General features: G+C 39.9%; 1 protein-coding gene across 20 annotated transcripts in view; it reads right to left on the reverse strand.

The window, feature by feature from the left end:
- The window catches only part of LMO7 (LIM domain 7), a 135,601-nt gene that overhangs the window by 84,474 nt on the left and 26,186 nt on the right, over positions 1-24,941 (reverse strand). For all 20 annotated transcript variants that reach the window (XM_069802530.1, XM_069802542.1, XM_069802535.1 and 17 more), the window contains exons 2-3: positions 15,240-15,310; positions 11,572-11,641 (exon numbers count right to left, since the gene is read on the reverse strand). In XM_069802530.1, the coding sequence (XP_069658631.1) occupies positions 11,572-11,641; positions 15,240-15,310 (141 nt within the window). The remainder of the gene's footprint in view (positions 1-11,571; positions 11,642-15,239; positions 15,311-24,941) is intronic.

The following is a 24,941-nucleotide window of genomic DNA, read 5'->3' on the forward strand; positions in this document are numbered from 1 at the left end:
TTTAACCCTTGCTGCCCTACGTGGGCTTATCCCATGGTGCAGAGAAGCTCCCCCTGCACGCCCAGATCAAAGAGGGGCTTGGGAGACGATCTGCCTTAGTGCCAGGCTTCCTCGTGTCTCCCCCCATCCTCACGCCCCGCAGAAGTCAAGCTCCATCACTGCAGCTGCAGCGTCTCAGCACTCTGCATTCAGCAGCATTTGGTGTTGGCATCGTTTTTAATAGATCTTTTACATACATCACCGGAGGAGGGTGATTCAGCACGGGCACATGGGCGCGGAGGTGTTCAGACAGGCGTTAAAAGATGTGGTATGAGGATTTTGTACCAAACAGAAGAGAGAGTAGCATAGCTGTATGGCTCCAGCACTGATACCACAGAAAGAGTTATCGCCGCTGCAATTAACATCTACTTTCTTTGGAAATTGCCATGAATTTTAAACACTGCACATCAATACATATCTGACAACCCAGAGAGAAAAAAAAGCACTGTAGCGTCCAGCTTATGAAGATTTAACACAGATAAACACCAACTGCCGCAAGAAATCTCAGCACTGCACTTCTTGGCAAAGGCAGAAGAAATCAGATTACAAATGTCACAAGTATGATTTAAGGTGTGTACCTTTTCTACGTGGTTGACATTTTTTTTTTTCCAGTTAGGAAGGAATGTTTCTTTACAAACACAGAAACAGTCATCAGTTATTTAAGGAAATAAAAATAGCACACAAATGACAGAGTATATGACAGACTACAGCTGATTGAGTTGATAAATGGAAATTTTTTGCAGTTCGTTTGGCAACCAAATTTATGTATTTTTTTAAGTGCTGGCAAGTTGAGGCAGAAAGGGTCATACTTATTCAGAGCTTTGGTTTAGAGCAGGAAGAGGGATGAAAACTTTCCACATTAGGAAGTTCTTGCTGTCAATCATATTACTTTACAGTTAGTTTACAAGAATTTTTAAATTAATTACTTAGCATTTTGACATCTCATCCCAGTAACATGCCAGAAGCATCGGTTTGGAAGACATTATCTCATTTAAAGCATCCCCCAAATACTACTTTCGATTCATGGAGATCAACCAATAGGCACAGCACTTACTGTCCCCTGACAACAGACCAGGGCGAGTAGCTGAACCACTATTTCCTGGGGTCTGCACCCATATAGTTTCTCCCCACTTATGTCTCCTAGATACATTTCACTTCATCATCACCCACCCAAAACCTGTCAAGTTCAATCCAGCGTCTGGATTTCATTCTGCCTGATCGAAGTCTTGAGCAGCTACTAAAAATGTCACAAAGACTTTGCATCAACCTCCCCTTTCCCCACACCCTACATTTCAAAGTGTTTAGGCAGCAACAGAAAACAATTAAAGGAAATTCAGAGCTAAGGCTGAAACATACCATATGTTTTCAAGCAGAAGGGCACAAAACATCAGTAAACCACTGCCGAGATTACATACTCCCACTATCAGGCATTGAAAGACTACAGAACAATGTCATCTCTAACTATTAATAACCATACTTCCTTTCTAGCACACAGCCCTCTTTTCTTAATTGTCTAACAGAGGTGTTTCCATACAAGCCACATTCCTCTTTCCCATAAGACAGCAGAAAGAGTACCAGAAGTGATTTATAGTTCCACATACATTCCTATCAGGTCTTGCATCACTCCTGATATTTGTTAATTTACAGTTTTAGGTCCTCAGAACTCAGGTCAGACATACTTCTTTTTGGTTTTTGTTCGCAGTATAGCCTATGAAAGAATTGGCCTGAAAGCCAAAATTTCGCCCCCACCCTACTCTGACTTACTGGTTGACCTCAGGAAAGCCACTAAACTCCCTCTGCCCATGCTCTATCTTCAGGCATAGAACTGAAACCATGGTAAAGAGCTCTTTGCAAAGTACTCTAAGATATAACATTTTAAAGACTTTTTATATAAGAGGTAAGAATTTTCTTAAATTATTAAGCATAATGATCAGGTTTCTAAAATGCTTCATAAATTTACAAAGACCCCCAAAAAATCATAACTTAATTCAAATTTGGGAAAAATGATGGGCACACAAACTTGGGGATGAAAATCCCAATTAAAAAAAAAAGTAACATCTGCTTAGGAGTTTGAAGCAATGGCAACTGAACCTTCTGAATTTTACAACGGAAACACACATGCTAATTTCCAATTGCATTTTTTGTACCACTGACAAAAAATCTCACTAAAATTCATTAAGTAAGAAATTTAACACATTGCTTGATGGTTACATTTGAAATACCATGCTGTGTCACTTCCCAGGTGAAAAGAGATTTTCTCAGACTAATATAAATTCTCTTATGTCCAGGAAACTTGTCTGAGCACTTCAGCTGGACCACTGATAAAAGAAAAAAGCTTCCCCTCCCATGTAATTGTACTTGTCAGAACAAAACTAGATACTTAAGGTATATGTTTGGTAACAGTAGGTAGAAGTCCTCATCTAGTTTAAGCACTTTAAAAATCTGAAAATGTTACTGCACTTACTTAAAGCAATGCAGTAAACATATCACTATACATTAAAATGCTTTCCAGTATTTAATGAAACTATATAATTTGCCAGAGGAGACAGGTTTCAAGTTAAGTATAATAACAGGCTGAAGTATCTGGGGGAGGGGAAGGTGGGGGGGAACGACAAACTAAAAAAAAAAAAAAATCCCCCCAAACCAAACCCAACACAAAGCATCCCCACAAAAAACCCCAAAACCAAACACAGAGAATGTGGTGCCTCAAATTCCTTGTTTGTTTTTTGAAATATAGTAAAATATGATCACTTAAAGTTATGCTGTCCTTCCTGGCAATTACTGTTTCTTTACTGAAGAAAAAAATCATAGAACAGTTTGGGTTGGAAGGGACCTTTAAAGGCCATCTAGTCCAACCCTCCTGCAACGAGCAGGGACATCTTCAACTAGGTCAGGTTGCTCAGAGCCCCGTCCAACCTGACCTTGAATGTTGCCAGGGATGGGGCATCTACCCCCTCTCTGGGCAACCTGTGCCAGTGGTTCACCACCCTCATCATACAAAATTTCTTCCTTATATCTAGCCTAAGTCTACTCTCTTTTAGTTTAAAACTGTTACCTCTTGTCCTATTGTAACAGGCCCTACTAAAAAGTTTGTCCCCATCTTTCTTATAAGCCCCCTTTAAATACTGAAAGGCCGCAACAAGGTCTCCCTGGAGCCTTCTTTTCTCCAGGCTGAACAACTCCAACTCTCTCAGCCTTTTTCCATAGGAGAGGTACTCCATCCCTCTGATCTTTTTTGTGCCCCCCCTCTGGACCCCTTCCAACAGGTCCATGTCTTTCCTGTGCTGAGGACCCCAGAGCTGGACGCAGGACTGCAGGTGGGCTCTCACCAGAGCAGAGCAGAGGGGCAGAATCACCTCGCTCGACCTGCTGGTCATGCTTCTTTTGATGTGGCCCAGGGTACGACTGGCTTTCTGGGCTGGGAGCGCACATTGCCAGCTCATGTCCAGCTCCTCATCCACCAATACCCCCAAGTCCTTCTCCACAGGGCTGCTCTCAATCCCTTCATCCCCCAGCCTATATTGATACCAGGGGTTGCCCCAACCCTGGTGCAGGACCTTGCACTTGGCCTTGTTGAACTTTATGAGGTTCACATGGGCCAACTTCTGGAGCTTGTCTGGGACCCTCTGAATGTCATCCTGTCCCTCAGGCACATCAACCACACCACTCAGCTTGGTGTCATCTGCAGACTTGCTGAGGGTGCACTCGATCCCACTGTCTATGTCACTGATGAAGATATTAAATAGTACTGGTCCCAATACGGACCCCTGAGGGACACCACTTGTCACTGATCTCCATTTGGACCTTGAGCTGTTGACCACTACCCTCTGGGTGCGACCATTCAACCAATTCCTCATCCACCAAACCGTCCATCCATCAAATCCATATCTCTCCAATTTAGAGAGAAGGATGTTGTGGGGGACCATGCCAAAGGCCTTACAGAAGTCCAGGTAGATGACATCTGTAGCTCTTCCCTTGTCCACTGATGTAGCTACTCCCTCACAGAAGGCCACTAGGTTAGTCAGGCAAGACTTGCCCTTGGTGAAGCCATGCTGGCTGTCTTGAATCACCTCCCTGTCCTCCATGTGCCTTAGCATAGCTTCTAGGAGGATCTGTTCTGTGATCTTCCCAGGCACAGAGGTGACACTGACAGGCTGGTAGCTCCCAGGGTCCTCCTTTCTACCCTTTTTAAAAATGGGTGCAATGTTTCCCATTTCCGACAAATCTCTTGCTTCCCACAAGAAAAAGGAAAACACTTTTGGAAAGTTTTGTTACCTGCAGCATAAAAAGGATATTGAATGAAAAGAGGTAGATAACTACTACTATAAAGAGGAACCTGACCTCATTTCTGCCATCTGAAGTGCTCCTGAACCTGCATTAAATGTATAGGCTGCCCTATAAAGGAGAGCACATTTTGGAGGCAGGGCATGAGTTCTGTCAGACCATACCCACTTTCACTTTCTCTCCCTTCCTCTCCAGTTTTAGCCATACTGAAGTTAAAAGTCAGAAGAAACACCACTTGCTATTGTAAAACAAAAATCTCCACTCATGTAAGGATTATGCCAATTAACTAGAAGTCTCTTAAAATACTTGTCTTTCTGAATTCCCCAACAACTTGCTGAGCATATTCATCTGCAAAACAGGCAATGATGCCTCTTTAACTTTGTTTACACATTGAAATTATCAACTTCTCAGAAAAAGACATGTTTCATCTTGTGCCTTGCCTTACAAAAAGCAATACCAGATTAATCAGCTTCCAGGTGAAAGACATCAAACAGGACTTACGCAACCTCACTCTTCACAGCAGTGCTGCGTATGCACTCACCCTGTACCTCTGAATTTACAGTCCACAGACAAATCAAAATCCCAAGACTCAGGTCAGCCACGAGAGAGGGCGATGGAGGCAGGGCTCGAGGCAGAGCCTACAGCCGCCGCGTTAGCCATGATGTGTTCTGGTACTCATCAGAAAAGTGACTTAAACCTTCAGAAGAAAAAGCAACACTCCACATCACTCGGTATTATTCCCTCTTTGCTGCAAAAAGAAAACGTCAGACAAGCAAACGGAGCACGTCAAATGCTTATCATCTCATTAGCCAGCTCTCGACCAAAATCTATGAGGCTACTTCTTATGAGCGCTTTTGGATACTGTTAGTTGCTGTACAACCAGCAATTCCATCCAGCTTTGAGCCGTTATTTTTTGGTGTTTGGGAGCACACCAAAGCAAACAACAGCAGCTTTTATGCAACTTAGTCCATGTATTTGTGTATTTGCCCTTCCTGATTTTTCATGAAGAATAGAAAGAAGGAGGAGTTCTCTTATACTCATTTCCTCACACCAGACAAGCTACTATTAATATTACTAATGTAGCCCATACTAGTCAAAGTCACAGAGCAGAAGTTTAATATTTAAAAATTCAAATTATTTAAAAAAAAATACAAAATGCAAGAAGACAGAAAGCATGGACCAATATAAAGGCTATACTAAACACAAGGAGATCAACAGCAGGAAAAAATAAATAGGATTTTCAGCATGAAGTAACGAACTTTGGAAGTAGAGCTGCTTGGAAAAAAAGGATTCTTTTTTAAATTAAAATAAAACCTCTTATATTAATATTACCATCAGGTTTTTAAATTTAAGTGGAAAATACAACTAATTTGATTCTAAGTAATCTAGACAAGGAACTTTGAAGCCATGTCCTAAATAAAACATATAACTGAAATAACCTTCACTTTGCAAGTATGGATTTTACCTGAAAAATTGTTTTAGAAGTGTCCTATATAAAGTAAAAAAAAAAAAAAAAAAAAAAATCATCTTCATGCCATTCCCCTGCAACACAAAAACCAACCCTGTCAAGAAAACTTTCCCACAGAAAAGGAAATACTGGCCAGCTCTACTTGATGACATGAGATAAGGAAGTACCAGGGCAGTTCCATGGTTTGCAGTGGAGTGTTAGGCACAAAGGCTCAGAAAAATGTTTTTTTTTATGGCAAGATTTTTATCTTCTCCACCTGTATCTTTATCTCCCCTTTCATTTTGGTATAGCTTTCTTTCACATTTCTCCCTTCTCACCTTTATTATCCTCTACTTTCCTGGTTTAGGAGGTACATGCTGATGATCTCCACAACAAAGTGGCTTTCCCCCACTGTCTGAGGTGGTTGCCTTGGTGCAAGTGGAACTAATACCTTCTGACACATTAAAAAAGTAAATTATAGAATGTAGTGGTGTTATATTAGATTGCATTAAAGAGAGGAAATGATGTTTGAGCAGCAGTTGTCAGAGGGGCATGTTGGACCTTGGTGAACCAGGAAAGTAAGTGTTTGAAAAATTCTGCCTGGAAAACTATCATGACGTTCTTCGCTCTAAAGGAACCCTAATTCCCCACTAGAACAAAAAAAAAATTCCCACTCCCACATTTCAGATGCACATGTTCAAACCTGGGACTGCTTAGAGATGTGCAGTTTTATTCTCTTGTGTGAAAGGGAAACAAAAGTTCACCAGAAACCCCTCTGCCAAAGCTGAAGAACTTAACGAAGATGACATATGGTGCTAACGTTCATCCTGCACTCACAATGAGACAGTCAAGAGTTAGCAACATCCCTACTCATTGGAAATCAGGGACCAATTAAACAAAAGAAAAGTGCTAATGGCATTTCATTTACAATCCCAAAATCCCAATAGCTTTCTACTCTGCCCTGTGGTTTAACCACAGCCCTCGTGCCTCTGATGTGATGAAACACTTCCCAACCACAGAGCAAAGTGTTGCACTTCCACCTTACTCATAGGAACTGCAAGGAAAGATAGATGGTCTTGAACAACCAAATCGGTACGTTGCAAGGCAAGGTTCCCATTAGCTACCATTCTCCAAGGGAGATCCTGACTCTTAACTCTGAATTTGCTTCACCACCTGGTCTCAGCTGGAAACTTACTTTAACTAAAATTTTGCCTCGCTACAGTGCATACAGTTATTTATCCTGAGCAATAAGCAATGTATTATTCTGACAGATATGTCGAGCTTGCATATACTACACAAAACTCATTCATCTTCCCACTGTCTCATGATGTCTTACGACTTCCATCCTGGTGCATGATTCTCTGTGTTCAGCCAACTGAGTTGGAAACGTGAGGTTTCTGGGGAATGACAGCACTGCAGCCCAAGATGTGCCTCAAAATGCTCTGCAGAGCCTTGTTGGAAAATATGTTGTCAGACCACAAAGTCCTCCCCCTTGTGTGATTATATCCAAATCATCTCACATGCTGGGATTCAAGCTGAAAAGCCCATATTTATTAAGAACCAGGTTTTCTTTGCATTTGCTTTTGCTAAGCATTTGTTTTATTTCCACCACACCCACCCTCCCAGAACTCTAAGCAAAATCATTTTGCAGTATCAGAACCCAGCAAGATTTATCAATTTAAGTCACTTTTCCTTAAATCCCATCTCTGTTTCACATAAGTATGGACCAGAAAAAGTGGATTTTTAAGGCAGACTGCACTTTCACTACCATGCATAATGAAACCCAACTTCCACAATCCTCTGACCTTTCGGTTACCCTTACCATGTCCCCCAGAAATGCCAGAAGGCTTCAAGAACTGCTGCTCTGTGCTGGTTTGCTTGCCTGCTCTGCTGTACTAGGGAAAATATACACATTGCTCTTTACACAAACTGTGTATTTTAGATGCTTTGAAAGATAAGCAGAAATAAAATTTTCATTTTCCAGAAACTGTTCTAGTGCAAAGGTTTTAAACAAACGGCATTTAAAAAAACAACGGCCCAAATTAAAGCAAACAAACCAACAGCCACGTCCCAGCTAAGTCCCCTTCGGGAAGCCTACAGGGATGTCACTGTCTCCAAAACCTGCCGTGCGCTGTTAAAAATTGACCTGCAGCGAGTGGCATCTTTCTGCCACTACCACTGGAGTTGGTCCTTTGCACCCTGATTGCTCAGGAAACCACCTCAGGAGCTGCATGGAGGCTTCTTCGGTCACCTGTCTTTGACCACCGCTTCTCTGCAACTGCTCTGGTATTTGCCTTACCCCCAGTGAAGCAGTTCAGTTTTCCAAACTGGAACGTAAACGAATAGACAAACATGGCTAAGATGATGGCTAGATCTCACCCAAACCACAAGAGGTACGTGTCCCTGAAGAGAAATGGAGCAGCGGGGCTGCATCAGCCAGCTGCTAGATGGAGATCAAGTTATGGCCCGGTCCAACTCTCCTTCCCAACAAGTTTTAATAAACCCTTCCACGCAAGCTGCAGCCCAGCCTTCCTGCACCATGCCAAACGGGAGATAAGTTTAATCAATTTTTTTAAGTTTGCCTGGTACCAATTCAGCATTTTTTGTTAACTGAATGCTGAGTTTCATTTCAGTATTTAATCATCAAAACACATGTATTTATCTATCTGTTCCGCCATGATTATACCTGAACCACTGCAATCCACACCCAAAATCACTAGACAGCAGTATAATCAAACTAAAGGTGAAAGCTAAGGCTTGGTTTTAGTTACCTAAATTTGCTTGGAATTTAGGCAATCCTGCTAATATAAAACCCCTATTATATTTTATGATAATTAAGGTGTCATAAAAGTAAGTATGACATAACAAATTAATAATGCATTTACTTCATTTAAAAAAAAATGCACTTCACCCTAAGTCAATACCAAAAAGTAGAGCACACAATACTCCATACAAAACAGAATGTTTCATTATTCATATAGGCTTTCACTTCCTATTTTACTCAAGAAATTTGTTTTCAAAACAGCCACGCAGTCAAAGAAGCAATATAATGAAACCCTTCTGGAGATTCCACCGAAGATGCCCGTTGAGCACTGTGTTTCTGTACTGCTGAAAAAAACCTGCCAAGTATTTGAAGTGAATACAAAGCTTAAAAAACACACTTACATGGAAATAAAATACATTAACTCCCTATAGAACAAAACCAAACCTGAAGAAATTCCTGGAGGGGAAAGGGGGAGGAGGAAAAAAAAAGCGGGGGGGAGAGAAACAAGATGTCTTTTCAAGCATTTGTTTTCTTCTGATAATCGGACTGCCACAAAAGTGTTAAGAATATGGTGGGTTTGTTTCCTTTTAGTCAGAAAAGCCAGGAGAGAAATGGATGTTAGCTGCCCCATGATGAATGCATAAAATGTTTTCGAAATGGATTTGAGGACATAAGTCTAGAGGACCATGAAAAGGAGCTGTAGAAAGAACATGATCAAAAGATCTTCAGATTACAGGATCTGCAACACTGGAATTCAAGTTGTGGCATCTGTTTACCCTTTAGAAAAAAATGCCATCTCTTGAAGTTAAAATTTCCATCTGGATTTAAAAAAAACAAACAACAAACAAAAAAAACCCCAAAACCAAACCACAGAAAAAAGTCCCCCTACCAACAGTAATTTCTAAATCTCATAAAGGCTTGGTGGGGAGCAATTAATACAACACTGGAAGACACTGAAAACAGCAGAAGTGAGAGCCATGGAAGTGTATACATGAAGCCACACAAAACACTATCTACAGGCAGATTTGTGGGAGAAGCAGCTTACTAACAATGAAAATATTTCCAGAACATGGCAAACAAGCCTACCGGCTAATTCCTTAGCAAGCTCTTTGCATCTCTAAATCCTGTGGATCATCAGCCACAGTACCCTGAGCCTGTCAGGTACTAATGCTTGCTTTTCTATAAATGTACAAACCCATTGTTTTTAGTTTGAGTTTACATGCCAGGATGAAAGCTGGGCTCTCAAAGCTGGTATAACTGAGCATGTTCCTCTCAAATCTGGGAAAATACATCTACCCTCCTACTACTGCCATCGTAAGCACCGTTTTCTGGAACCCTCCCATTATGGCCCTCACAATCACAATCTTCTGAAACTGAAGTATTTATGTAAAACCTTTTTCATGGGTTGACACAAAACATCAGCTCTCTCAATGACTATCTTCAAGTGGTATTTTAACAACACCACCACTGGATGATCTTGGTTTAGAAGAACCATTCACCTTTCCTCCCCTTTCCTTTATTTCTGAAGACTTGTAGGAACTAGAAACAACTTGAAGGAACAATAACACACTACAAGTAAGATATAAACTACACACCTAAAGAATACTCCAAATTTTTGCATCTGGAAACAAGCAAAAAAATGCATGTAAAAACAAGAGTTCTTACAGTTATGATTCAAGACAACGCTTAAGTCACCACAAAAATGAAATCTAGTCTATGGTTTTCTGGTTTGGATCAAATGGCTACTTCAGAGGCCATTTAGGCAATCAAACTGCTGCTAGAGTAACTGTGCTGTCCTCCCCAGAATGATTTTGGTTTCATTTGAATTCTTTTTCAGATGCTTAACGGGAAAAGAATGTGCAGCACTCATTATTTGCAAGCCTAATACCCTGAGCTCTTCTGGGACAAAGGCAGCTAATACTTTCTACATTCATTTGATATGGAAATGCACGTTCTCAGCTTGTGCAATAATATATGACAAGTTAACCCAATCTTATGACCTCTGGCCAAGTTAACTACACTTCTCTAATGAGATACACAGCTGACCAGCAAAAGCAGACGTTTTGTATTTATATGTTTTAATGGGATGAGCCAACAATTATCTAGAGATGTTTTGTGTTCTACTACTATTAAGAGATTAGGTAACTTTCCCTAAAGTTGAGATTGCATGTTTACCATAAAGTGCGATCTTCTGCTTGTTACAGGCATCATGCATATGTCACTGTTCACCTTGGGTCTTTTAAGATGAGACCAACAGTTCTGGTGACAGGACTAAGTGGTCTAGATACCCTAGTGACACAAATAGGCAACAAGGCTTTCATAGGAAAAAATTATGACTAAAAAATTATTTTAATTTGTTTACCCAGAAAAGGTTTTCTGATGCTAAACAGCTACGAAATTTATCCTACAGTCTCTGACCAGCAAATTTGTCAGACAGTATACAGGAAATCTTTTAAATTTCTTGTGAAAATGATTACATGTATCTTCCCCCTTTCCCCCAACAATGTGATTTACAGCCAAAACATTGGCAAATCCCTCGCTGAAGCCTGAGGAGAGATCTTTGCATCATCAGAGTTATTTTAAAGCAACCTAAGCTTTGCTGTGGGTGGGGAGAAGCAGATTCTAAAAATACTTCCATTACACGGAACATTTCCTAGTCTGCCCATTCCCTAATAAAGGAACATCTGAAGTGGCTTGTGAATATAAAACAGGATGATGGCCTTTAAATAAAGGGAGGTAATGCTACATAGGTTTGTGCACAGGAACTGTCAGTGCTTGATGTATCTGGGGATGGTGAAGCTTCATGCAGTGACAAGCTGATTATAAAGTTACATCACAGAGCAGGTAACCTTTGTGGTCTACGATGACATATAAATGGTACTATTTTAAACAAAAAGAGAAATGGAACTAACATCTTGAAAACTTAGTAGGTTTTTGTAGCAAGACCATGTAAGAACAATAGGCAAGCGAGCGCTCATTAAAAACAAACAGAACTTGGTATCATACCCCAGATACTAGATTTGATGTCATTACTTACCAAGCCAGCTATTGGAGTTGACAGACGATTGATCTTCTTAATGATGCCAGGTTTGATCTTGTTAATCAAACTAAAAAGAAGTCATATGATTTTCTGTTACATAATCAACTTTATTTAAGCATGAGCATCAATGCTTATCAAGAAATAGTTTGCACATAGTCCTAACTTATATGACTTGAACCAAGTAAATTTGAACCTATTAACATCCCCTTAATTTTTTTTTTTAAATTAGTTTTCCGAGAAGTGACAAGCAACAACAGACTGTAGAAGCAAAAATGGGACAACTCAGACACAGGCAAAGAGATTTCTGAGAATGGCAAAGTCAGAAAAAAGAAGAGAAAAAGCCTAGGTAGGTGTAGGTAGAACTGGATCCGTGTTTCTGCTGCACAGGTGGTGATGTTAATCAGTCTCAAATTTCCCATTTAAAGATTTTCTTCACATAAAAGTTCTGACGGAGCAGATGTCAAAAATATATCAGAATATTAATTTTCAGAGTTCAGTGTGAAAGCACTGATATTGCTGTAAGTGTAAGAAATCAACTTAGTTTTCATAATGCTGTCAAGCCCAGTAAGATGTGTGCCATTATTTTTGGCACACATAATTTACACACGGAGGTTGTTTTCAGTCTCAGCCAGAAGAGATTGCACCTCCTATCACTCTTAACTTTATACAAAATTCATAATTGAACTGAGAAGGCAGGACAGACTAATGCATCACTGTTGAATACACAAGCCCAAATGCACACCTTGTCCTGCAGTGAGGATACTGCGCAGGAATCCTTGCACCTTCATACCCGGGTTTTCAGTCACAGAGTTAGGGAAATACTGTGGTTCACTGAATTACGCACTAGACCACAGGATCAACAGAGAACGGGGACCTCAGGACATCCCGCAGACTTCATCTGCTTATATACCTTTGAAGGTTTTGGACTTGCTCCCTCTTCTTGTTGCTGCTTGTCTGGCCAGACCCTTTACCCCACAAAGCATCAGCAAGTTTTTGTGATTTACCCACACCAATGCAAAGTCAGGACCTAGAGTTTAAAACTTTATGTGGGAAAAAGCATTTTTTGCTCAAGCAGCACATGTGTTTGGAAAATAAACACAAATAAGAGAGTTTACCTATACACACTGGAATGGAGGATAGATTTCTAGATGCCTGCAGAAGAAGAAATAATGGCTGCAGGTCCCAAGATTTTTCAACTGCATTAAATTATTTAGTAAACAAAATACATTTGATGAGTTTTCCACAAGAAAACAACAAGAAAAAAGAAAAATAAGTGATCCGTTGAGGTGGAATTAAAACAAAAAAGCCCCTCCCCCTTTTTTTTAATCTTCCAAATGCATAATTTTTATTTGCTTTATTGTACATAAGAACATGAAGTAGCATGTGATCAGGAAAACTTTAGTGACTTTCTTCCTCTAATGTGTACGCAGGAGATCTGGTAAAATGTAAAAGGCTTTATTTTGTCAACTACTGATTAGCCAATCAACATGTGCACTTGGTCATTAAGTAGGCCTAACAAACCAACTGGACTGCTATAGGAATACGTGATGTAAGTATAGGTCTTATCTGCTATAGTTTAAGTCAAATATGCCACCTCCAGAGATAATATATCCATGGTCACTAAATTAGCCATGTCACAGGTGAACCAAGGAAATGGGCAATGTCATGTCTAGTTTGTCTCAATTATTTAAGATCTTGCAGTCCATTGACTTTGGTGAAAATTGGACATGTGAAAACCTTTCCCATCTTGCTCTCTTCTTTTTCCACAGAATTTCTATGAAAATCACTTCTTGTACTTCAAGTATGTAAAATTTAAAATTATGCCACAGGAGGACAGCTATATGATTTAGTGCAACATAATGAGGCATGTTTTGCTTTAAAGAAAGTTGTGTGCCTCCTAAGGCAAGCTGCTCAGCTAAGAAATTACAGGATGTTTTTCTTGCATATGGCTATTAATTACAGATAAATTTAACTGATTTGCATTTGGCAGATGGAGGCTCATATTCTTTTGCCAAATAAGTGTCAACAATGAAGATATCAGAGGATTAGAATATATTAGTCCACTGCCAGTTCTTAAAGACACTACTTAAAAGTTACAGCTGAATACAATACACACATCCCACTAAATACATACCTGGAGAAATACCTTCTTATTAAATGTATATGCTATTTTTATTACCACATTCAGTCAGTTAACATTTGATTACTTAAGTAATGAAAATACAGTGTCCATCTCTCCATCATTCAGTCTTCAAAATGAATCAACTCCCCCATATCACAAAGACAACAGCAGAAGCAACTAGCAAGATAGACTGGATGGGCAAAGGCCCAAGGAGAAAAATAAAAGCAAGGACAGAAAACACAGTAATATTCACAGAAGAGAAAATGCTGGAACGTGGCCTTTTAGCATTTGCTGTGGTTATTTTTGATACATAGTAAAAAAAAATTCAGAGAACTGAACCTTCATAAATATTTTCTGAAAGTTAGCTTGCTGAACTGATTTAAGAGTGGCTCTGAGATTTGACATATTTTTTTTAAGTGTCCCAGGTAGCTCTCTAACAAGATTTTTCTCACATTGGCATTCTAATGACATTTACACCAGCCAATCCTTAAAATACTAAGGGATTAGCACCATTTCCAGTCCTGGAAACCTGTTCCAATAACAGATATGTGGAAGATACCTGACAAGTGGACATTTTAACACCTCTGACTCAGTCTAGCAACGAAACCAGACAAGTCCCATTACTGCCAAGCCTATAATATATAAGCACAAGGAAGCTTTTTACAGAAAGCACTCCAAAAAAAGCTGAGGTCAGAGTTTGCTGTTCAAACTAGTAACCAAGACAGTCCAGCAAGTACTGAAACCTGGACTGCATGTGCACATACATGACAACATATTTCTATGTTATGCTGAGACCCAATGCATTTACTTTTATCATCGTAAAGTATTTGGGGTTTTGGGGGGGGTTGGTTTTGTTTTGGGTTTGTTTTTTTTTTTTAAAGTATGTTTTCATAAAGTATGCCAAATGACATCCAATGGATTCTACATTATTGAGATACTTGGATGTAACCATAAGAGCACTATTAGTAAGTACATGAAATCAAATGTCTGCCTGTTATCTTAAATTTACAAATTTGTAAAGTTCACTTCTGAAATGTAGTACTTTTTAAAAGAACACTTCTCCGAATGTAAAGTTCTCTGGTAGGAATAGGTAGCTTTCAGCACACAGAGTTTACAATAATTTCTTATGAGGGGGTAGGGATGGAGGACAAAAACCCAAACGACAACAGTGGGTATAGGGGTAACTGAGTCCTTTGATCCCAGCCATGGCCACAGCACCTTGCACAAGCTGAAGAAGCAGCCCAGTGATACCATAAGCGCTATAACCAATAAAACCAATCAACTGGCCAGAGGATCAGCATGATCCTCTTGGTAACACACGAAGTGTGTGGGACAACACATAGAACATGTAGATCTAGAAAGAGGATGTCTGAAAGCTGTTCTTCATTCCCATGGCAAACAACAGGTATAAAGAAAAATAAATAAACAAATAATTTTATTACAAAATACTTTCGGTAATTCAAAAAAACTTCAGAGGCCAGCAAGGAAAGAGACCAACTGATGTTAACCTGAAGGATTTTTATATAGGTAAATCAATACTCACTCGCACAACAGGACTCCATTTTCTAGAGCTGCCCGAAAGTCTTTGGTTCCAAAGCTTTTCCCAGTAACTGTCTATAAAAATAAGAAGTGAGAGTTAATTGGACACAAAATCAGGACTAGCAAGAGTATCTAAGAAGTACACTAGCCCCCCCCAAAACAAACAACGAAACCCACCCAACCAATGAACCCACCCCCACAAACAAAAAACAAACCAACAAAAATTTTGATTCAACACTTAGTTCGTACTAACTATTTTCTTATGTTAAGAAATATTCAAATATTCAAAAGAAATAAGTATCTAAAACCCAGTTCTTTATGCCTCAAAGGAAGTCAGATGCAACATCTTCAAGTAGTTTCCTCTAGCATAAACCAATCTTCAGCTAAATTCTGTGGGAATACTTATTATTTTCTAAAGCAATACCAGCCACACTGAAAAGCATAAAATACATTTCAAACATAAGTGCAAAAGAAAGAAAAAGTCTTTTATCTCCTGCTTCATATTACAGCATGTATACCCATGATATCCAGCACAAAGTATTTTAATAGGGGTTTTTTTCCTGCCGCTTGCACCTAAGGCAGTGTGACTAAAGAACCACACCAGCAAGTCTGTATTACAATGTGCACATCAATTCCCATTACTTGGCATGCGGTAGGACCATACTAATGGGACTACTTTTTATATTCAGAGTGAAAAGCAGTGAACAAGAACAATGTCTTATAAAGGACTTAAGATATCCAATGCCAAAAGCATTGCCTGCAGGTTTTCAGCAAAGTTTTTTTTGGGGTTTTTTTTGGTTTGGTTTTTTTTTGTGGAAAACAAGAGATTTGCTCCTGACATTAACTCCCTCCATCTCAAATGAGACTGTCAACACAGCACCCTGCTCAAGCCTAAACTCACTTGGATTCTTCCTACTAGATCCCTCCCTCTGCCCACGTGGCTTCAAGGGACCAAATTTGGCAGATTTCTTCTGAACACCCAGATTAGTAACCCACACACAAGTCAGAAAAGGAAATCAATATTCCTAAACCAGTCCAAAAGAGGGTTATATCCCAGTTGAGTATAGAAATCAAACACTAGGAAGGGCATTTATTTGAGCTTAGAGGTCACCAGGTTCAGTCACCAGCTAATTATGAACCTCCCTTTGGGGATCCTGACCGTCCCCAATACTGCACAGGACTTCAGGCACACAATTAAAAATGCTGTGGAACCTGCGTGCATCCAGACCAAAGCTACTGATTACCACAGTAATTAAGGAAATTAGTAGTGAAACAAATGAGCTGTGCTTGGTAAAAGAGCAAAGGAAAGGATGTAGCTCTTTAAGGATGTTACATTATCACCCTATTACTTTTTCTCAGTTGCAAAAGGAGTGTATACTAACACCAGAAATCCTACAACTTAAGTAATTAGATTTAACATAGATTATTTTTTAATTCAGAAGCCGTAACTTCAATCTCCCTATTGAGGGCAAAAGTAGGTGTTACAAAAATCTTCTTTTGGGTTTAAGGTTTTTTTCCTAGGATTTAACAAAACAAGAGAAAGAATGATGGCACACCAACTCAAGGTAAGAAAAATTTCAAAATTCAGGGAAAGAAAAAAGAAAAAAAAGCTTTTAACAACAACAAAGGATGATAGTGATTCCCCTGGGAGAACTGCATTTTATACAATATTCCTGTAACGACAGTCTGTTCCTACAGAAAAGTAGAGGTTGCATCTTAGCAATATAATTTTCAAGAATCACTTAAAAACACAGCATCTGAAAATTACCCTTATTTCAAATGAAATATGACCTTTTGATTTCAAATTTGTATATTCAGTGATAATAACTTTGAGGAAACTAGCCAATGTAACATAACAGCACTGAAAGTTTAAATATAAATATTTGCGTTCCCTAGGTAATAGGGAATATGGGTTATAAATTAAGCCCTTTATTCTGAAAGCTAGAAACTTTAAGTTTGCATGTCTTACAGCAGAATTGTACTGTAATAGGGGCTGTAGGACAGGGGTCTAGCTTTACGGTTATGTTTCAAACTCCAATCAGTTCTTAGAGCTGAAAAGTTATTCTCATTCTGCAGTCGTCACTGACATCTACAGGATTACACAGTCTAGATGTTTGGTTTTATATAGACAGTTTACTGGTAAGTCATGCATGCAATAGATGGGGAGATATTTCCTTCACCTAGAGTTGGGCCCATCCCACACCTGCAGCATCTTATATATCCACAAACAACCTTCATGCTAAAATTCCTTTAAAAAAAAAAATCCTAGAACAGCAGCATGTAGCTTAGGAGATCACCCCTCAAAAATTATTCTCAAGAAGTCAAGGAGCATGTGCCACTGAAGACACATTAACAGCGTAGCCCCTCAAGAACACAAGAGTGCCATGCTGCAGTGCATAATCATGTTTTCATGGTGCACCTTGTGGTCTTTTCCACAAAAAAAACCCCAATACCTCACTCTCCAAAATGGCATGTGGAACATTTTTGACTGCCACAAAGTCTTCAGGCACATGACCTCAGGTAACTAGAAGCCATCCTTGAACAACAAGGTAGTCCGAGTACAAGGTTGTAAATGCTACTATTAGACTTGCAGACCTCTTAAAATTACATTAGACAACATTACACTGGAAGCATTTTGACTAAGTTATTTGCGCAGCCACTGTGGCAATTAACACTGATTTGATATACAGGATGGAGCTGTCAGACTGATCTTGTGACCCACAGATTTTTGATGACTACGTGGTTTGTTGACATTAAAATAAAAGCGTTGGTACTGCCAAGTTAGGTTTCATTAATATTGACTTTTAAAGGATAACTAATAATTAAGTAATTAAGGGGTATTCTCAAGGAACAATATAACACTGGTGGCTTGAAACTGAAACATTTTCCAAGTTGCACAACTCCTTGAATTTGTTGATGTCACAAAAATAAGTACTCTATTTTAAACCCTGTGTTTGTACAGAGACTAAGGACTTCTCTCAGCACGGACTTTCATCTGGCTTATACCCATTGCAAGTCATCAAGCTCAGCTGTAACTATTATAGCCTACATAGGAACTAGGTATCATTAAAAAAAAAATGGAAAGCCACGGGCTGCCTCGGAGTTCCTTGACTTTTAAGAACTTGAGTAAGCCGAAGTGAATCCCACCCCGAGATATTACATCTTCAAACAATGTCTACGATTTGTGAGTCACTGTTTATTCATTAAAACTGGTTATACTGGGTGTGGTACTCTTATGTAATAGGCATAATTGATTTTGGAAAATTTTTCAACCACTTAGGCCATGTGAGCCACCAAATAATAAAGGAAATATCTTGCAAAAGCGATTTTTATCCGTGTTTGAACAACATCTCTTTTCAAATTATGTCTCTTCTCTCTTTCATTCAACTAATATATTCTGCTTCTTTCTCTGCTTTTTTGACAGAAAGAGAGCAATGACATAATTAAAGGCCATATCCTAAAATCACATTTAATTGCTGCTATAAAACAGTTTGATTTTATTTTTGTAAGACAGCGTCCCCTAATACTTTGGTAACTTGCAATTGCCAGGTCCAAGCAATTTACTTCAAACAGTATGCAAATCAAGTCTTTACCTAAATTTAGATATTTCAAAAATGCTTATACACACACACACACAGAGGGACAGTTTAATTTCAGGTTTGCTGTGATTCCTGTAGGAGGTGGCAAATCAAGAAGAAACAAACAAAGATCAACCATTCTGAAGATGGCATAACATCAAAATCATGATGGACTGAACAAAAAGCACATGGCACATAAGAATATGCTAATTGTACGCCTCAGTACCAAAATTGAGTACATTTCTTTGGCTTGTCCTACTAGAGGCCAAATATAGCTGATCATAATTGGCCTTCTTTGCCTTAAAAGCTATTCAAAGTTGAAAGATTTTTTCAGTGTTAATAAAAAATACTAAGGGAGTTCATGTCAAGTTGCTTCCATAGTTTACACTGGTTTTGAATGGGTTTAGCAGAAAGGCAGCTCTACCACAGAATGGTAGACGTTTTCAAGCGGGTTGATTTCCCATGCATACCACCACATCCAACTCAGAGTGCAAGGGACTGGCAGGTTTCTCAATTTAACTTTGCTGTGGTGGCAACACCAAAGCTAGACTCTCCCCATCCAATGCAAGACTCACACCACATAACACAGACATGCTGACTAACTGATTCTCCATCACAAAAGCGTTAGCTGCTCAGAAACAAGGCAGCAGCACTGCATCATGGCCAGCCTGTGACCTGAACGATGCCTTGCTCTAGAGGAGCCAGGTACTCGCCATCCAGCCAGCTCTGCAGTTCACGCTAGCCAGCCCTGCTTCTCTCCACCTCATTCAGAGCTTCTCTGTCACAGCCCCATGTAGACCACACCATCTCAAACCATGCAAGACCCCACGCACCAGTTTGAGAGAAATGCTACGTGCATGAAGCACGCAACATCTTGATGTAGGGTCACAGGTTAGGGATGGAAGATTCAAGAAAGATACTGAACCACACATGACGGCAACAGCCTTAATGCAGGCTCATGCAAGGATCTCACAGGGCAAGTGATTAATCAGATGGCAACCTCAGGGACACTACACTGATTTATGAACTTCAGGTCCCCAGCTCAGCCTGCAGCAGGAAAAGCCAAGTTTATCATGCTGCAGAGAGGACTGGTTATGTGCTGCAGAAAACTAGGACAACAATATGGATCTGACACTGTGGTACCATCCCCACTACAGAATTTCGGTTACGCCTGCCAGTTTCTGTCACAGCGCCTGCCTTGGCGGATCACCTCACATACACATCGATGTCTGAATTACTATCTTGCTAATGGCCTTTCTTCCCGCTACCCGCTACCAAAAGTCTGGATCAGACTACACGGCAAATGGCTCCATGCTTACATAATCCCAGCACTGCATATCTCCATTTACAGCACTCATTTATTTGGCTCTAACCACCCTCATCCAATACATCACTCCAGAACAGTGCTGTTACTGTAAGATGCACAAGGAGATATATAGGCTACACCCACAGCCAACAAGCAAGTGTTCAGGTAACTCCCAATGATCGGGCAACTGCATGGTTTGGCAGGGCCTGGAAGTAGATTCATGACACATTTTTATATGGTATTTTGAGTCCACTCATTTTATATACAGCTGTCAGTATGCTCTACCTCAGCTTGACAGATATTATCTTTTAGGGTCTCTCATGAAGGAAGAGTAACACACAGGAGAAAAAAAAAATGTAACAAAAGCAGTAGGGATTTTCCCCTCTCCTGCATTCCTGTAGGAACTGGTGGTTCTTCTGGACTATGACAATGAGTAGCTGCTTTGCAGGACACTTCAGAGGCACTACCCAAAGTCTTGCCTCCCCCTCTCATGGCTACTTGAAGTCCAGTTTAAATGCCATGCAGGATATGAGCTTGTCCTTGAATTGTGTACATGGCAGCCACCAAAAATACTGCCATTACGCTTTGAAGGAAGGAGCTTGTGGCGTTTGGCCTTTGCAGACTTCCTGCCTGGTTTTCTCCTCCCCACTGGTTCTTCCTCTTTTAATTTCTTTTTAAAAAAATCCACACCAGAAAACCCCTAACATTGCCACAGTTTGCTCCAGTAGTCAATTGATTTATCCAAATGGCTCCCAAAGGGCGGACGGTAGGAACCATATTCAGAGGGTTGCTGCACACAATCTTGAACACACAAGTGGCAAAGTTGGCCATTTGGGTAGAAAGCCTTTGGTGTTGCAGCAAACAGCCTGACCACAGCTATTACTAGATTTCTCAAGGTCAAGCAGTAGAAAATAGTGGCTCATTTTTGAGGCAAGCAGGATCCGTCTCCCTGAATTTTGGGCCCTGGGAAGATGTACAGAATGAGTGGGCATTTCTATCTTCCTTCTACCCATGGGAGAAGACTGCTGGCATTCCACTTTTGGTAGGAGGTACACCAGGTCCAAAGCAGCCAAGGTCACAGAGGGAACCTGCTGCCATCTTCCCTTCTGATCACAATTTAATTCATGGTCCAACAAACTCCTGAGAGGTCAACAAGCGCTCAAGAAGCTGGTACCCACAGAGGCTTTCCCAGTCAGCTGTCCAGCAATGAGCTTATGACACTGCCCAACCTAACAACTAACTTCATGGGAGTCAAGAGGAAGGCCTGGATTTCTACAAAAGGAAGCTCCACATTTCAAGTCCTCACACCTCATTGCTAAAATCCATGACAGGCACCACTGAGAAAAAGAGCTGGGGTGGCTGGAAGTAAGAACAACAATATCTACCAATAAATCTGCTGTATAACCTAACTGCACAGCTAAAGTAACAAGGCTGAAGGAGATGAGCATTTTTGCCATTGATACTTATGCCAGACCATGTGAATGTTCCCCTTTATATCCATAACACTAATGTTTTTCACTTGGAATAATTCCTGCTGCTCTATTGCTCAATGCAAAGCTGTACTCTCCTGTTTAACTCCACACCCCAAATCTCTGGGCATCACTTCATGTCAGAGGATGTGGAAATTTTTCAGTCTTCAGCCAAAACTGCCTTTGATAACAAACGAGAACAGACATTTATAAAAGGGAATGCCTGATTATTGAAAAAGTCTTGGTTATCTTCTATCATCAACATAATGATGGGGTCTTATTGTGGTATGCCTTCTGGACAAACATGCCAAGACTCCTGAAATAACATACAACTACATTTTCACAAAAGATGAAGAAGAACAATGAATAAGGGACAAGCAAGAAGGGACAGGATTACTGGTGTGGTAGGTGCGAGAAGCATAGATCTCTGCTCATCAGCTGCTTACACTGTTTTTTTCAGCTCTTCTGTCAAATTGCATATAGAAACACAATCTGAAGGATGGAAGTGAAGTTTTTTGTCCAATATTTAAAGGAATCCCTGACTTAGGGGAACAATACCGCAGAAAAAGCGAGGAAACATTTGGCTTCAATCAGTTCAGTCAAGCTTTTCCCCCCCTACAAACAAGATCATCCCACCAAACAGCTTACTGTTGTTTATGCGGATGACTGTACTGACAGGTGTCAAACTAGGAAAAACCAACATACGTTACTTTGTGTGATAAAAAAGGTCTCACTGTATAGGCAGAGATGGGCAGCATAAACTAGATGGACGTAGGCGTTCCTGTAGGAACTTGCAAATGCAAAGTGAAATTTGAATGACTAGGAATCTCCAAAAAAACCCCAGAACACCAAATCATTGACATTTTATTGTAATTGTATATGTACATCTGATTTATTTGGAAACTATTGATTCTGTAAACAGTTTAAATACGCACAAGTTCTAAAGCTGCCATCCTAAGTGATGCATGCTGATCTCAACTTTAACCACACATTTACTTTCTCTTGTGTAAATGCAACTAACTTCAGTTAAATAAAAGTGGATAGTTATGCACCTTCCCAAGACAATAGAAGAGTGACATTATTATTTTAAAATTCACCAGCTGAGCTCCGTACTAGTTCAATGGTTGGTGGTAAAAGAAGGGTGGCATTGGGCCCCTTAACTGTAAATGTTCCTAATTAAGCAGAGAAAAGGATAAAGTAGTCACAAGAAAACAAAGGTCCAAACATTGTTCACCCCTGAAACAACCAGAAAGCAACCACTGAGTTCCATAAATATGCAAAAAACTGGTTTACTGAAAGTTGTCTTTTCCAAGTAATTCACAGTATAACTGTGGTATACTAGACTTGTGTGTTTCTTTCTGCCATAGAAAAAAAAAGTTAAACATACCCAGGAAACAAAAATTATGAAGGAATGGTTTCTAGAAAAGTGATCAACTGAGATAACAGAAGTGGTGAGCAGAGATTCCAGTTTCGCTGCTTCGCTGCCTTTTAATGATCAAAACATAAGTGCTCTCATGCTAGCCAAATTTTGAGCTTGCCCATTTTGAAAGTCAGTCACTCTATATACCATTTCTTATTTTTTTCTGAAACATCTATCTCTTCAGCACTGCATTGGTTGTTACCTGACCTCAAGCTGTTACGCCGTTCCAAGCTGGGGAATAAGCAATCAAGAGATAAATGAATCCATGCACAGCTGTGTCTCAGCTGGACTCCTACATAGTGTCCACCTGGGGCATACAAAAAGCTTGCCCTGGACAGAAAATCAGTACGTTTTCAACACCTCCCTTCTTAGGATGTTGAAAAGAAAGACCAGAAGAATATCAGCAACAACACAGCTTAGAAGAGCGGACATGAGAGAAGACTTAGGCGCACCACAGACAGAAGAAGGTTTTGTAGGGCTGGCTGAGCAGTCCAGTCACAGGAGAAAACCATGACCTCCATGCTGTCCTGAAATGGCACCAGGACCTCCTTTCCCACTCTCTTCCTCATGCCCATGTGAAGGGTTTGCATTTAGAAAACGTCCTGCAATCACCCAGATGACTTTGTGCTTTAAATAGTACTTAAAATGGAAAAACATCCCCATGTAACTCCCTCACACATGCCACAGTCTCTCCCTAGCCCCAAAATGACCACAGCAATTGAGCCAGGCGTTCCAAGCACCGGGGAAGGGTACCACAGGGTTGGAGCCACAGCACACTGGAGATGAGAGAGGGTAAACGTTTGGACTTTGTGCAGATTCTTGAGAGGCTTAACATACCCAAAGATCCAGCCATTCAGTGCCCTGACAGCCAGGCAGTACTTGACCAGTGGGATAGCTGGCCATGCGCCCTCACAAAGAACTTCAAGTTCAGACAATAATAATAATAAAGAAACACACCCCGAAAACCTCTATGCAAAATCTGTCTATACCATTGCTTTTGCTAAAGGAGAAAAACAAAGTTTATGACAACTGCAGCACTTTGGTTTCAGGTGAACAAGAAAAAAAAAAACCCACCTTGTTTTTACAAGCTTCAACTAAAAGAGAGACATTACTTGAAATATTAACTGATGAAATGTTAGTGATACTAAAGTCACATTTGCCTAGGGCAAATGTAAAGAAAGGATTAAAGCAAATACAAACTTAGACATTTTTGCTGTAGAGGTACTAAAATCATGTTTGTCTAAGATTTTAACCTATTATTTTATATTTAGTATTTTAAGTACTGTCTCCACTTCACTGTAATTGAATCTTTAAATATTTTGTTCTTGTTCATTTAGAACGAAAGATAAATGCAAGCTATAAAAAACCTTCTGATGTTTGCGTTTCCTCAGTTTTGCTACTATTGTAATTCCAGACCAGAGAGTATATGCTGCAAGTTTCAATACAGGCTTTCAGTTCATTAGCATTTATTTTTGTAGGAAAGACCTTTGCTTGCACTGATTAAGAAAAATATGCTAAAACTCTGCTGCTATGTGCAAGCAGGTGCCTGTTGGGATTATTTATGTAAGTGGCAGAGCAATACAGAGATACCGAATGAAATGGCCAAAACCAGAGTGTACTTCTGCCCTAGCTTACAGTTCTCTCTTACAAATTGACTGCTTTGATCCTGGGTGTATTTGATACATTGTTTTTTCATGTATTTTAAACACAGGTGGTTCTCCAGAGGGCAGCACCAGTGCATGAACGAACTGGGGATCTAACGTGAAGGTCCTGAAACTATGTTCAGGAGAAGGAGGAGAAAGGCATCAGATAAAAGAATATGCACCCAAGATGGAAATGCTTTAGATACAATTGCTTTTGCGTGTTTAGTGAGGTTATTCATGCATGGAAGTAATTTCTTGTTATTACTGGAGATTTGTCAATCTTTTCAAAT

The sequence above is a fragment of the Haliaeetus albicilla genome, chromosome 15 (genome assembly GCF_947461875.1).
Source record: "Haliaeetus albicilla chromosome 15, bHalAlb1.1, whole genome shotgun sequence".
NCBI classification, from domain to species: domain Eukaryota; kingdom Metazoa; phylum Chordata; class Aves; order Accipitriformes; family Accipitridae; genus Haliaeetus; species Haliaeetus albicilla.